Source organism: Anastrepha obliqua, chromosome 1, assembly GCF_027943255.1.
Source record: "Anastrepha obliqua isolate idAnaObli1 chromosome 1, idAnaObli1_1.0, whole genome shotgun sequence".
NCBI classification, from domain to species: Eukaryota; Metazoa; Arthropoda; class Insecta; order Diptera; family Tephritidae; genus Anastrepha; species Anastrepha obliqua.
Window position 1 is genome coordinate 176,216,729 of NC_072892.1, and position 14,753 is coordinate 176,231,481.

At 37.4% G+C, this 14,753-nt stretch overlaps 1 protein-coding gene across 1 annotated transcript in view; it reads right to left on the reverse strand.

Annotated features, from left to right (window-relative positions):
* Nucleotides 1-9,903: 9,903 nt before the first annotated feature.
* Nucleotides 9,904-14,753, reverse strand: part of LOC129241666 (uncharacterized) — a 296,838-nt gene continuing 291,988 nt past the window's right edge. Inside the window, exon 29 of the mRNA XM_054878126.1 lies at nucleotides 9,904-14,396. Coding sequence (XP_054734101.1) covers nucleotides 13,914-14,396 — 483 coding nt within the window. The 3' untranslated portion in view covers nucleotides 9,904-13,913. The remainder of the gene's footprint in view (nucleotides 14,397-14,753) is intronic.

Genomic DNA, 14,753 nt, shown 5'->3' on the forward strand with positions numbered 1-14,753 from the left:
TACTTTTGACAATACAATAACTCACCCACAAGGTAGCTTTTCTGCATGACAAGAGAATCGGGCATACCAACGAAGCTACACGCACATACATATACGTACATATAAACTAATTAACAATACAATTATTTTGAAGAGTTATAGAGTCGTTTAGATTCACTTCATAGGTATCTGGCTTGGCTTCCTTCTGATTTTGAGCGCAGAACACTTAATCGGGATGAACATTTTTCTATAGAGCTTCACAGCAATTAACTGGAAATAATTTATGAGCCTACGAAAAGAGCACATCTAACAGGAGGTTAAGGAAATCCGGAGCGAAGGAAAAAGCATTTCCATACAAGCCGGTTCTACGTTACTGGAATGACTCGGGTTTTTCCCGACCAAGGGCTGCCGCCCCAGTAAACTAGCCCTGTCTAGTGTACCGTACCCCAAGAAAAAAGAGTGAGAAACTGCACTTCGCAGGCATCCGAGATAGTATTTAGACTCAAAGTCCTAGGCCGGATAAAGATCCGGTTACGTGCAGCCGATTACTGTGGGAAAATAAAGTAGCCGAGTTTATTGGCGTAAAGCTCTCTATTTCCTGGCCTGCAATTTAGCCTTCTGCAAAGAAAAGCTGTAAAATGTTTGTAGTGGTAATAAGAGATATCGACGTCAACTAATAGGACTATGAATAAGTTCGTGCGGTTTTACAACAGATGGCGTAACTTGATTATTATTCCATCGATCCACATTTCCAAACATTCATTGGAGAGCTACTGTCGTAAGGCACAAACGTCAGTATAAGTTTTTTATTTGAAGCGTAAACAACAATATTTTTACCACACTTGAAAATGTCGAATTTCGTGCCAAATAATGTGTTTTTGCGGGGAATTCTTCTTCATTATTTTAATATGAAGAAAAAAGCAGCCGAAAGTCATCGTATCTTGGTGGAAGTTTATGGTGAGCATGCTCTAGCTGAGCGAACGTGCCAGAAGTGGTTTGCACGCTTTAAAAGTGGTGATTTTGGCTTGGAAGACGAAGAACGCGAGGGTGCGCCGCCAAAGTTCATGGATACCGAATTGGAGGAATTGCTCGATCAAGATCCGGCTCAAACGCAAGAAGAGGTTGCAAAAACTTTGGGAGTTGATCAATCAACCATTTCCAAACGTTTAAAAGCCATGGGAATGATCCGAAAGGTAGGCCATTGGGTGCCGTATGAATTGAAGCCAAGAGACGTTGAACGCCGTTTTATGGCATGGGAACAACTGCTTCAACGGCACAAAAGAAAGGTTTTTTTGCATCGAATTGTGACTGGCGATGAAAAGTGGGTCCATTACGACAATCCAAAACGTCGGGCAACGTATGGATACCCTGGCCATGCTTCAACATCGACGTCGGCGCAGAATATTCATGGCCTGAAGGTTATGCTGTGTATCTGGTGGGACCAGCTGGGTGTTGTGTATTATGAGCTACTGAAACCGAATGAAACGATTACGGGGGATGTCTACCGACGACAATTGATGCGTTTGAGCCGAGCACTGCGAGAAAAACGGCCGCAATACGCCGATAGACACGACAAAGTTATTTTGCAACATGACAATGCTCGGCCACATGTTGCACAAGTGGTCAAAACATACTTAGAAACGCTCAAATGGGATGTCCTACCCCACCCGCCGTATAGTCCAGACCTTGCGCCATCCGATTACTATCTTTTCCGATCGATGCAACATGGCCTGGCTGACCAGCACTTCCGTAATTACGATGAAGTCAAAAAATGGATCGATTCGTGGATTGCGGCAAAACCGACCGAATTTTTCACAAAGGGAATCCGTGAATTGCCAGAAAGATGGGAAAAAGTAGTAGCAAGCGATGGACAATACTTTGAATATTAAATTTGTAACCATTTTACGTCAATAAAGTTTCAAATTTCGAAAAAAACCGCACGAACTTATTCATAGTCCTATTACTTTAAAAGTTTTTTTAAGCATTTGATGAAACAAAAAGTAAATGGAAGTTTACAGCTGAAATAATGATCGTGCAACAGGATTTCTAGTTATAAGTTTTTTTCTATTTTTTTTTTTAATTTTCTTAAAATTTTTTTTAATAGAAAAAAAAAGTTTTTAATTAAAAAAATTTTTTTTAATTTTTTTATTTTTTTTTATTTTTATTAAACTATTTTTCTTTTTTTTTGTCAAGAATAGTTTAATAAAGTCAAGGATGGTGATTTTAAAAAACCGGTCTATAGGAACAATTTAACAAAATTCTTCTGGCTAGTTATATTATGATTTTACTGAAATGTTGTAAAACGTTTCCAGACGATATCGCAAAACTAAGTTCACAATTTTTTTTACAAAAACTAGCATTATGAAAAAACGCTTTTTTTGTAATCCTAAAAAAGTGGTTTTTACTACAAAAGAGTTTTCGACTGGCATCCCATTAAATTAGTAGTAAGAAACTCAGCCAAAAGATCTGCTCTAAGACTGAAGATGTCAGGACAATTCTCACAGAGGCTTTCTGGTCACAGCAACATTCGGGATTCAAACGGAAGGTCAGACTACGTAATTCGACGAGTTAAGTTGGCCTAGCGCAAAATGAACAGCAGAAAGGCCTATAATCCGCACATCATTCATACAATTTCTTTATGGATGGATCCAAAATGACGGAAGAAGTAGGAACGCCTGTCTTTTGCCCGCAATTTCATCTCCAAAAGCCTTTTGGACTCCCTATTTACTCTAGTACCGCAACAAAAGCAGCTAAATTGCCTCTGGAATTAATCCCTCTTAATACTTGGATAAACATTTTCACTGATAGCCAAACCCCTATTAAAGCAATTATGGCTGCTTACAGTACCTCGGAATGTGTTCAACGGCGCAGATCAAAAATGGATGAACTCTGCGAAAACGGGCAGGTCACTATTTACTGGATACCAGGACCCAAAAACAAAGAAGGAATTTAGAGAGCCGATGAGCTCGCTAAGGCAGTTATTCGTTCATCGAGTTTGAACACGTCATAACTATACCCATAATTCCCTTTCCGAAAGCGAAACTGAATGTGGAACTAGCTCTGGAAACGCAGTCGACATGGGAACACTCAACCTCGTACAAAACTGCAAAAGTGATGCTAAAGACTTGGAATACGAAAACTAAAAACTTTAATTTATTACTCTCTACAAAAGATTGCAAAATATTGGTTCCAGTGCTGTCGGGACACTATCTCACCCCACATCACGCAGCCAAATTGAGATTAGTCCATAGTGAAGGGGTAGCACATGCAGAGTGGTGAATGTTAGGGGTACTTTGGAACACCTACTTTTTCACTGTCCTGCTCTATGTAGGGCTTGACAAATGTGCTAAGGATCAACATATTTTTCATTCTTAACAAATATTGCTGACAAAAGGCTGAACGGTTTGTTGAAATTCATGAAGACGAGCGTTAAGAATTACAGAAAATAATTCGACTACAAAAGCAAGCAAATACTAGTAACACAGTGGATCTTAGAGGCCTATGTGAGATCTTTTCACAGATCAGCCAGCACACCTAAACTACAACACTAAAAAATATCTTTTTTGTTTTAATTATCCGTACGTAAAAAATATGGTATTAACATACAAAAAATTGTCGAAAAATTTATGAAAATTAAATCCAGAAGAATTTCAGGAGAAAAGCTTATTATAGTCATCGAATTTTACGAACAATTTTCTGTAAACAAGTATCACCAAAACTATTTACTTCAATAGTGCCAAAATACAAAAATATAAAAAAAGGCCTTATTTTATGCTGTGTAAAAAATTCATGGCGAGATCTAGGGGGTGGTTTGAAATGTCTATTCAAGGAGATATGCCGCCACTAGCGCGTATCGAGGTTATGTTTACTTCGTAGCATCTCTTGGAAGAACACACACCAACTTTCAGCCAGATCGGTTTATTTCTTTGCGTTTGGCATTCGATTGAATTGAGGAAGTCGAGTGCTTTTACTATTACATCACGACAACGCACCAGCTCACGCCTCAGCAGTTGTGGTGGCATAATTAACTACTGGTTTCACATCCTCCCTATTCTGCAGACTTGGCTACCCCGGATCCATTGAACTGCAATTTGATCCACAATTTGAAGAAATGGCTTGCGGGAAAAAGATTTTATTCCAACGAGAAGGTGATTACCGGAATGAATGACTATTTTTCAGACTTGCACAATATATATATATTATTCGGGAGGGATCAGCAAACTAGAAGAGCGTTGGGCGAAGTGTATTAGCCAAAACGTAAGTTACGTCGAAAAATAAAAAGGTTTACGTAGTTTTTATTTTTGGACAGACTTTTTAAACGACCTTCGTGCTAACAGTATCTCAAATGTTGATGCAAATGTGCCTTTCTTTTACTTAGGAAGTCATAGTAAATTTATTTTTTTTTATTTATGACACTATTAAACTAAATAGAAGTATATATTAGATTGGAGATAAAGAGATCCATTATTTTTGCGTAAAATTGAGAACTCTATTTAAGATGTTTCGGGCTGTCCGATTTGTGTCAAATATGTACCATTTTGTTGCATAATTTGTTGCTATTTTATAAGTACATAGCTTCTTATTTGCTGTAAGTAACTCCAGTTTTGCAATGAGAGCAAAAGGTGCTAATCGGTTGGTGGTTCGGAGTATGTGATGGATGCATAACATCTTACCAACCAAGCCCTCGGAGTTTTTGGCGAGTCACTTCAGACGTGTGCGGCCTTTCATTGTCCAACTCTTTTGTTAGCCAATCCTAGACGTTTCTGGTCAATAGCTAGCCTCAAACCGTCCAGTTGCTCACAGTAGAGATTTCAGTTTAATGTTTGGCCATTCGGAAACAACTCATAACAAATTACAGTCTGTGTCAGCAAAAAGAAACCGCAATTATTCATGAAGTACAAAAGATATGTATTTAAAAAAATTTTACATAAAAGTATGTACAAAACTAAGCGTCGCAATTACTCAATAAGCCGTGTAGTCTTCATCGTTGTCGAGTATATTCTCGGCATGCTTTGAACCAGCTTTTCTGCGTAGCTCGTCGACAAACAGGACTAGATTTTACGAACTTGACGCACGAGTTGCTTTAAATCGTGGACTGGCTTTCCGGCAAGATGCGTTTTCATAATTCTTCACGCATTTTCAATGGGGTTGGCGTCTCGGGACTGGGAAGGTCAGTCCATTTCTGTGACGCCATTTTCTTGTTTTGTTGTTTCTCAATGTGTTTTTCTGAGAACAGTGGCTTTGATGATGTGGGACGGTAGGATATGTTCGCCACCTTCAGTCGTCGTTCGATGGTGTTGATACTCACATCTATTCTCTTTTGACCAAGAATTGTGCGTGCTTGGCGTAATCACAAAGAAGGGTCCCGCCTAAAAAGTTGGATGATCTCTTTATCCTGCTTTTTTGGTCATCACACCCTTCAAGCCGCGTTCGGAAAAGTCATCACCATTTTTAGACTTTTTATCTTAGACCGCTGATTCCACATCTCAACAATATTTTTTGATTTTTTAATCACTTTTGCAGCTGCGGCGTAAGATAATTTCGGCCCTTTCGAATATTCGTGCATAAAAATACCGTCTCAAAATGATTCGCGTACTTCTCAAACATTTTTGTTTCGTTGCGTTTGCGAGAAAGTGTCGAACGACACTACCCTGAGTTAGCACTGGCGTCATAGCCCTTGAGTGAGACTATTATGTAGCAAAAAGCAGAACGTAATATATTTTGAAGTTAGAATAAAAAAACTCATTCTTTTCTTCTGACACAAACTGTATTCTTTTCAAGTGATTTGGCGACCATTTCAGCTGCTTCATCACTCTTTGACCACGATCGTTTTCCCACAATATTGTTGTATGTGACGTTTTTCTCATACCCATCACCATCCGTTTAAGAAATAGGTAGATTTCATTCCGTTTGGCCAGGGTTACGAAGATGAAAATTCGATCCTTCATGTTTTCTGGTGTTAATTGGTGTGGCACCCAAACATCGAGTTTCTTTTTAAATCCAACTTTGCACAAATGGTTTAAAACTGCTCGTATTTAACATCGGATGTGGAACAAACAAAAAACAGCAAACGATTTGTTTTAGTGTGAAATGTTACTTTGACAACGAGCATTAATTTTAAATTGTTTGGCGGATACTTTACGAGATATCCATCACTACAGCCATCTACCGAGAAAATAATGGATTTCTTTTTTTCGCCCAAACGGATACTCGTATAACCAAAAACAGGAAATTCGTTTGACATTTTGTTATGGGAGATGCAAATTTTCATTCACTTTGGGTTTCATCAAATACGGAGGCGCAAAAGCCTCTCTTTCGTATGACTGTATTGTTATGAATTTATATGTATTTATACCTATGGATTTGCCGGCTATCGAATATCCAATATTTAAATATCACCTATTATTACTCGTATGTATATGTGTGTGTATATATGTAAGTATGCAAGAGAGACAATAGTTTTTATTTACTTGCATATTGGTTATCTCGACAAAAGTAGGCTTATAGACTAAACAATTTTCATATCATATAATTGCGGTACTTCGGTTATATAGCAGTTACATAGGCGTGTCTTTGATTATAATTTAAGTAGTTGAAGCTGTTGCTTGCTTGCATACACACATCTTAAGATTTGTGGTAAGTCAGAAAAAACTAACTTCGAAAAAAAAAAAATTTTTATAATTTTTTTTTTTCATTTTTATTTAATTTGTTTTTTTTTTTTTGTTTTGTAATTTTTTTTGTTTTGCATTTTATTTTTTTTTATATATTAGAGTTTTTTTTTTTTAATTTTTTTTTTATTTACTTCTGTTTTTGTTTTGTCTATATTTTAATTAATTTCAGGCGCTTTATTATCACTTAGTAACAAATTAGTTATTTTTGTTTATTGTTTAAAATTACTGCCCTCTACCCTTTATTTATTTCGTTCCTTCTTTGTTTGTTTTAGGCAAAGCTTTCAAAAATTTTCTAAAGCCCATTCAATTCGAATTTGTTATCCCTAAACAAACAAAAATCCATTCACACTAATAACTTCGAGGCACCACAAAACTAAATCAACTTCCACCGCAGCTGAGGTCACTCGGCGATCTTTCTTATTAAAGAAACAGCAATATTGCAAAAGTTTTTTGATTTCACTCAAGCGCTGCCGCCGCTGGCGCTTTGCCAATCCAACTCCAACTTTCCCACTCCCCTCTCCCCCGCCAACTTGAAGTTACTAATCATTGCATTGCGATCTCGCTTTTACGCATCGCACTTTCTTTACATTCCACAATTTGCAAATTTGTAGTTACACAGAGCATCGGCATGCGCACACACATACAAACAAACATAAATAGATGCACATAAAAAATAAATTAGTTTTAATTCTTAACTAAAAATGGAAATGTTAAAAACTTTTATCATTTTTATCATTCAAATTGACCGACGCTGCGTTCCGCTGCTCAAGACGTTGTTGCATTGCTGATGGAGAAGTGGCGCAAAAAGAAGCGATTCAGCGCAGGTTTTTCCAACAGCTTTCGTATAGCCAGCGCGCAAATCAGCAGCCAACCTGATACATGGCCAGCTAGCCACTCCGTCGGGCAGTAAGGTAGTCAGGCCGTCAGTTATCCAAGCTTTGCTGATTCAACCATCTATTCATGCATTCATTTATTCATTTAGTCAACCAGTTGTCCCGACTTGGCGACATTCGACGACTGTCAACTACTGACTGGTTGAGCTGTGGATAGTGCCACTTCTGCTGCTGGTGGTTCGGCATGTTGGTGGTTGAAAAGGTGTGGGTGTAGGTATGGTGGTAGATGGTGGCGTTGCTGCTTGAGCGTTTGCTGCTTCGCCAGTGTCTTAGCTGATGTGGGAAGAACTCCTCTTGCTGTCCACTACGAGTGTGAAATCTCAACTGGTTGTTATTTTATGTATAGGCTCATCCGGCTGTGGGGACAGTGATGCCAGCATAGCTGCTGCGGCTCCGGTTGCGGCTGCATCTGCCAATCTTGGCAATTAGTTATTCACGCTTGTCTTTCTTCTAGACAATTTTCAACCCGCAGCAGCAGCAGCAGCGGACAAACGATGAACGACCAAATGAATTCAAGTAACTTTTGCTTTCCACTTCTGACTGCTGCCAGCTCAGCCAGCCAACAACAAATGTAGTTGTGATAAAAATACGTTAAAGTTGCAGAAAATTTATTTTAGAAGTGTGCGTGTGTGTGTGTTAGTGTAGCTTGGATGAAAAGATGTTACCCTCCCTACTGCCAATGGATATAAAGTAGGTGGCGAGAGTTAGCTGTCGAAGTGGAGCTGCTGGTGGTAGTAGCATTGGTTGTTTCACGACTGTTGCTGGCAGCTTGGCGTGGCGCATGACATCGTTCGCAATTAAACGAAAGTTAAATAACATTTAAAAGTAAGCAGGACAGAAATTAAAAGAACGAAAGCCAGTCAGCTTGTGAAATATTTATGTATGTGCCGTTATAATGATTATTTTAGTTTGTGGCAATGTGGTGAGAAACTATCGCTGAAGTGGAGAGGCGCGTACCAGTTACATTTTTTAGTGATTCTTTTTTTTTTTTCTTTTTTAATTTTTTTAATGTTATTAGAGTAATGTTTGTGATTCGTGCAGTTTCGGTTGCTTGTATCGTTAAATTTTGGAAGCGCTTTCAACAATGGAGTGAGTGGCACAAAATACCAGGGCAGCCGGTTCTATGTTACCGTAATGACTCGGATTTTTCCCGACTAAGGGCTGCCGCCCCAGTGAACTAGCTCTTTCTAGTGAACCGTTTGTCATCAGGTCGCAAACTTCATAAAGTATCTAATGGAGTAAGCGCACAAAAGTATGCATCTCTAAGCTGCTACTCACAAAGTTAGGATTAGTTGTATTTTCTTTGTACTATCAGCGTCAAAAGGAAGTGTATAGCGTGTCAACATATTGATAAGTTTTGACCATCTATTTATTTATTTTGTGATTTCAATTACTTTTTTATAAAAATATAGTTCCGACTACAACAAGAACCTCACTAAATGGATCTGACTTGGAAACAAAACAAAAAAAAAAAAAAAAAATCTCATCATTTCACGAGATAGTGGTATTAAAACGGTGCTGGAGCATTTCAGCTAAGAAATGTTTAACCACCTCAACAACAACAACAACAAGAACCATATAAAGCAGAATTTCGAACACATAAAATAATAAAAATTGTATGAAATTTGTAAAAATTCGTCAAATTTTCATAAAAATTTCAAACTTTTTACTCAGAATTTAAAAAAAAAATTCAGGTATGCAGTTTTATAGTTAATTCGATTTTTATATATAAAGTGCAAGTTTCGAGTGATTCAAAAATCGCGTTGATTTTTGATAATTTTTTCTGCTGACGCTGTTGGACGCTTTCTTCCATATAAAAAAAAAATGGCGTTGGCGTTAAATGGAGAAAATACACAAAATCGCGTTCGAAAAAAATTCTCAAAAATCAATGTTATTTTTGACCTACTTGAAACTTGCACTTTACTACAAAAATATAATTGTAATTTTAATTTCAAAATTAATGAGGTATAAAACTACACACCTCAAACTGTTTTTTTTTAATTCTGAGTAAAAAGTTTGAAATTTTTATGAAAATTTGGTTAATTTTTACAAATTGTATACTGAATTTCAAACTATTTTTTATATGGTTCTTGTTATACTCGTAGTATGAGCTATATTTTTAGAAAAAAATACTTTGAATTACAAAAAAATACATAAAAGCAACAAAAATAAAAACTTATCACTTTACGGTGTACACTTTCTCTTGGCGTTAACTGTAGGTATAAATTCAAAGATTTTACTTAATGTTAAATAAGGAATGTTGATATTCTTAAACCTAAAAAAATGTCTATGGAAGCTCTAGCATTTCTAACGCGTTTTGCATTCAAGAGGAGGCATCACCCTGAAATTAATTAAAACAAAAAATTCGCTTGATTTTAAGATATTTTCGCTAAAAGATATTGAAATAATTAGAGAAGTAATGATTTTTCTAAGAAAACGCTGAGCACAAAGGACTTTTTTTTATTTCTGAAAACCTTATTTTCCAAAACAGTGGGCATGATAACTCAAAGCATTTTCTAACAATTTGCCTAAAAACGTCTGCACATTTTCTGAAATACATTTTACACAGAGTGAAGTTAAATTTCTGTTCTTACTAATGATACACTAACGCTTAACATACAGTCTAACACATCTCAGAGTAGCTCAGGAACTCACAGTTGAGAGAGTACAGAAGTTGGCGCCTAGCGCGGAATCACTACTCGAGAGAATTTGTCAGCTGTTGAGCTGACGTAAGAGCAGTTTTTGTTTACTTAAAAAAAATTTTTTTTTGTTTGTTTATACATCACTTATTCTCCAACCTATCTATTCACTTTTCTATTACTTTCCTTTGAGTAGAATTACTTCAAAACTATGGAGTGATGGAAAATGTTTGAGTCCAAATTTTGAGTCACTAGCCCACTAGCTGCCACATGAGGTTAATTACTACCCGCCGTTATTAAAAAAAAATGTTTTGTTGCGTGGTGTTCTAGTGCATATCAAGACAGATATTTTACGTAAATATCCTAGAAATTAAATTAAATAATGGGTGAAGTAAAATATTCTGATCTGACTCCGGCCTTAGAAAGTTGTGGTTTCTGGGTATATCAGAAAGTTGTGTACTAGGGTGATTCTTAAGAAATCAAATGAACGGCTTTTCAGTCTCATCACTTTAATTGGTAATGACGTGTCCAAAAATATCATAGCTCAAACTTGGTACCAATTGGATAATGTCAAAGCAAAGAGACAAAGTTTAATTTCCACTATGAAGACTAAAAAAATTTCAAATACCTTTTTATTATCACGCAAAATCGAAATATATGTTTAATATAACATATGTCCACTAAGCATTGAGACTAAATTCAGGCATACATATATTTGGGTGCATAAAGAAACACACGGATGTAGCTCCATGCACTTTTCATATCCAAGTGTGCTTATACAGAGTTGCCAATATTCGACGGACCCATCTGGCAACCCTGTATCTTTTGACAGAGACGTCAGATCGCTTAATGACATACCGCGTTGGAAGCGTCAGTCCAACAGATTTTTACCATGGAACAGTACACGCCACGCGAGCGCTCCCAAACTGTTGAAACTTACATTCAACAAAAGAAGTCAATTGTGAAAACTCAACGTGCGTATAAAAAATGAAATAATGTGAAAACTGCGCCTTCTAAAAACACCAATAAACGTTTGTACGAAAGGCTTTCGACAGGATTCGTTTTAGAGGTATGGTTCCTTCGGCAAAGTTTCTTATTTAGATCCCTGCAATACGATTTTCACAGAGCAATAAGCGATGGACCAGCAGTGGAAGTGGCATTCCTTTGAAAATATAAATCATCACTTTGCGTTCCGTGCAAATCCGAGTCAACTTCTATGCTGCTTAATAATGTCGCTATAGTGGGGAAAAGGAAATGAAATTGCCGATGAATTGGCCAACTGTGGATTAGCGGGTACCTCACAGGGACCAGAACCAATAATCGGAATTATAACTACAGGAATCATGAATTGGATCAGCGATTATGTATGCAATTTACATAAAGAGTGATAGCCCAGTCTAAAACGCTGCAGAACTACAAGCGTGACAAGCCCGCACAAAAAACTGTCCAACTTTCCATTCCACCATTCGAATTATTGGAATTTGAATGAATTAGTATATGAATGAATTAGTAGATACTAAAATATTGGGTAGTCGAAAAAGTGTTTTCGTATTTTGTCAATAGATGTCGTTGGAGTCATCTATCTCCAGTGCTACCAATCACATTGTGTCATATCATATGGTGTTAGAAAGGTGACATTTTAAGCTTCATTTAACCAAAAAAATTAAATTCCGAGAAGTTGAAAAAAAGTTATTGCTGTTCAAAAATGAGTGCAAATAATGAAGAAATTCGCTATGTTTTGAAATTTTTGTACAAAAAAGGGAAGAATGTCACGCAAGCCACCAATGAAATTTGTGAAGTTTACGGAGACGATGCTGTATCAGTTCGTGTAGCACAACAATGGTTCGCTCGGTTCCGTTCTGGAAATTTCGATGTGAAAGATGCACCTCGCTCCGGTCGATCTATCGTTGAAAAAGTCGATGAAATTATGGAAAAGATTGACCAGGACCGTCACATAAGCTGCCATGACATCGCCAAGGCACTAAACATTCACCATCAAATGGTTTTGAACCATTTTAAAAAGGCTGGTTACGAAAAGAAGCTCGATGTTTGGGTACCACATGAATTGTCTGTGAAAAATTTAATGGACCGAATTAACATCTGCGATTCTTTTCTGAAACGACATGAAATCGAACCATTTCTGAAGCGAATGGTAACAGGAGACGAAAAGTGGATCAAATACGACAATAATGTGTGAAAAAGATCATGGTGCAAGGGTAGTGAAGCTCAACAAATGGTCGCAAAGCCAGGATTGACGCCTCGAAAGGTTATGCTGTGTGTTTGGTGGGATTGGAAAGGAATCATCCACTATGAACTGCTCCAGCCTGCTCGAACTATTGATTCTACACTTTACTGTCAACAACTGATGAGATTAAAGCAAGCAATGGAAAAAAACGACCAGAACTGATCAGCAGAAAGGGGGTCGTCTTCCATCAGGACAACGCTAGGCAACACACATCTTTGATGGCTCGGCAAAAACTGGGAGAGCTCGGCTGGGAAGTTTTGATGCAGCCACCATATAGCCCTGACCTTGCACCATCGGACTACCATTTGTTTCGGTCAATGCAGAACTCCCTTAATGGAGTAAAGTTGGTTTCAAGAGAAGCCTGTGAAAATTACTTGTCGCAGTTTTTCGCCGAGAAAGTACAAAAGTTTTACACTGATGGAATAATGTCTCTAGAAGAAAAATGGCAAAAGGTGGTCGACCAAAATAGTACATATTTGGTTTAATAAAGTGCATTATAAATATAAAAAAATGAGTTGAAGTTTGATTAGAAATACGCAAAGACTTTTTCGACTACCCAATATAATTTTCTATAAATACATGGATATAACTTCTTAAATAGGATCCTCGAACAGTACGAAAACTGACCCACCCGGGTGCCCAACAGAAGGTTTTAAAAAAGTTGTCCGACGCAGGGTTAAATGCCGTGAAAAAGACTTAGGTGCAATTAACAGAGGTCTATGTTGAAAAGTAGGCTTTTAATTATTGACAAAGATATGACTATGAATAGATGAGACTGAAGAATTTACCAAAAAAAAAAAAACAATTTTTTAATTGATAAAATATTAATGCATCGAATGGATAATTTCTTGTGGTCCACTCGTTTTTACCAAATCCACTGTAGAATCCGATCGAGCAGCATTCCGAAAAAATATATCGGAAATATCTTATGTTGCTACAGCAACAACAAGCTAATAATAATACATAATATACATAATTCTCTAATTCTCTTTAGATGTCTGCAATTGTCTACCCTAACCTCAGACTTAAATTAATTTTGACTATTTTAAACTTAAATCTATTTCATATTTCATCTTCTAAATGAGGACATCTGCATTTGTTTTACTAATGAATTTACTCATTTAGCAACTGCTTCATAAATCACGTGGGCAGCACATAAAACTAACATGAATAAAAACATAAGCAACAACAACAAATTAACCCACTTGTATACCTTTAACTTTGTTGCAACTGAAGTGCTTATCTGTGCGGTCTATATTGACCATTAAATGAAAACAGCCAAGCAGCCAACAGCCAAGCCGGCGAGCAGTCAAACAGCAAGAACGCACACATCCACAACAGCCCAGCTATGCGCCTTTTCGTTCATCTCTCAGCGTCTCCCACCACAACTCATCAGACTCTTCCTAAAAATGTTATATTATTGTTGCTGTTGCTGCTGTAACAACAACAACAACTCATTTGGCTGTTGACACCATGCGTGGCTAAATCAGAGACTCTGTAACAGCTTGGCATAAACTGGTTGCCTGTGGAATTTCTCAAAGGCATCACGGAAACGCATCCGCTGCTCCGCACTCAATTTCGCATGAAAATCTGCAGCAGCTGTCACGAACAATGCAATTTCATGTTGACCCAATTTATGAAATTCTCCACCAATACCACCACCAACGGCAATAGCAAGACCACCAGCTCCCACAGCATTTGTACCGCCATCACCACCACCACCACCCGCGTCTGCATCAGTTGATGGAACTGCTGCTGCTGCTTCTGCTGCTGCAGCTGCCGAGGCACCGGTGCTTAGCAGCACCGGAAATAGTTTAATCAAATGCAGATTTATGGAAGCGGATAAAAAGATGACGCTCAGGCACCAGACACCTTTTTGTTCAGGTAAGGCCAGAAAAGTTGGCAACGAGCATATGAGCCAGTCTTGCAACATTTGTAAGAACGTCGAATCGATGGCACAACGGAAAACCTGTTGAGAGAGAAGAGAAGAGCAGAAAGAGAAAAACAATGAATTTACAAGAAAAATTAGTAGAAAAAATATTATTTTGTGAGCAGAAAATTTTAGGTGGAAAAAAATAAAAAAAATGTATATGTATTATAACGAGTACAAAAAACTTATGCAAGTAAATCAAATGAATTGTAGTGCAAAGGAAGCTGACAAAAAAGCGAAGGAAATTAAATGCTGAATACTGCACGTCGAGTGTAGAGCAAAGAATGTTGCATGTTGAATGTTGAAACTTGAGTGTAGTAGCTCGTTGAATGTGGAGCCTTCAAAATTTGTAGCGACGTAGAGGAAATAAGGCCAAGACGGAAAATATTTAAACGG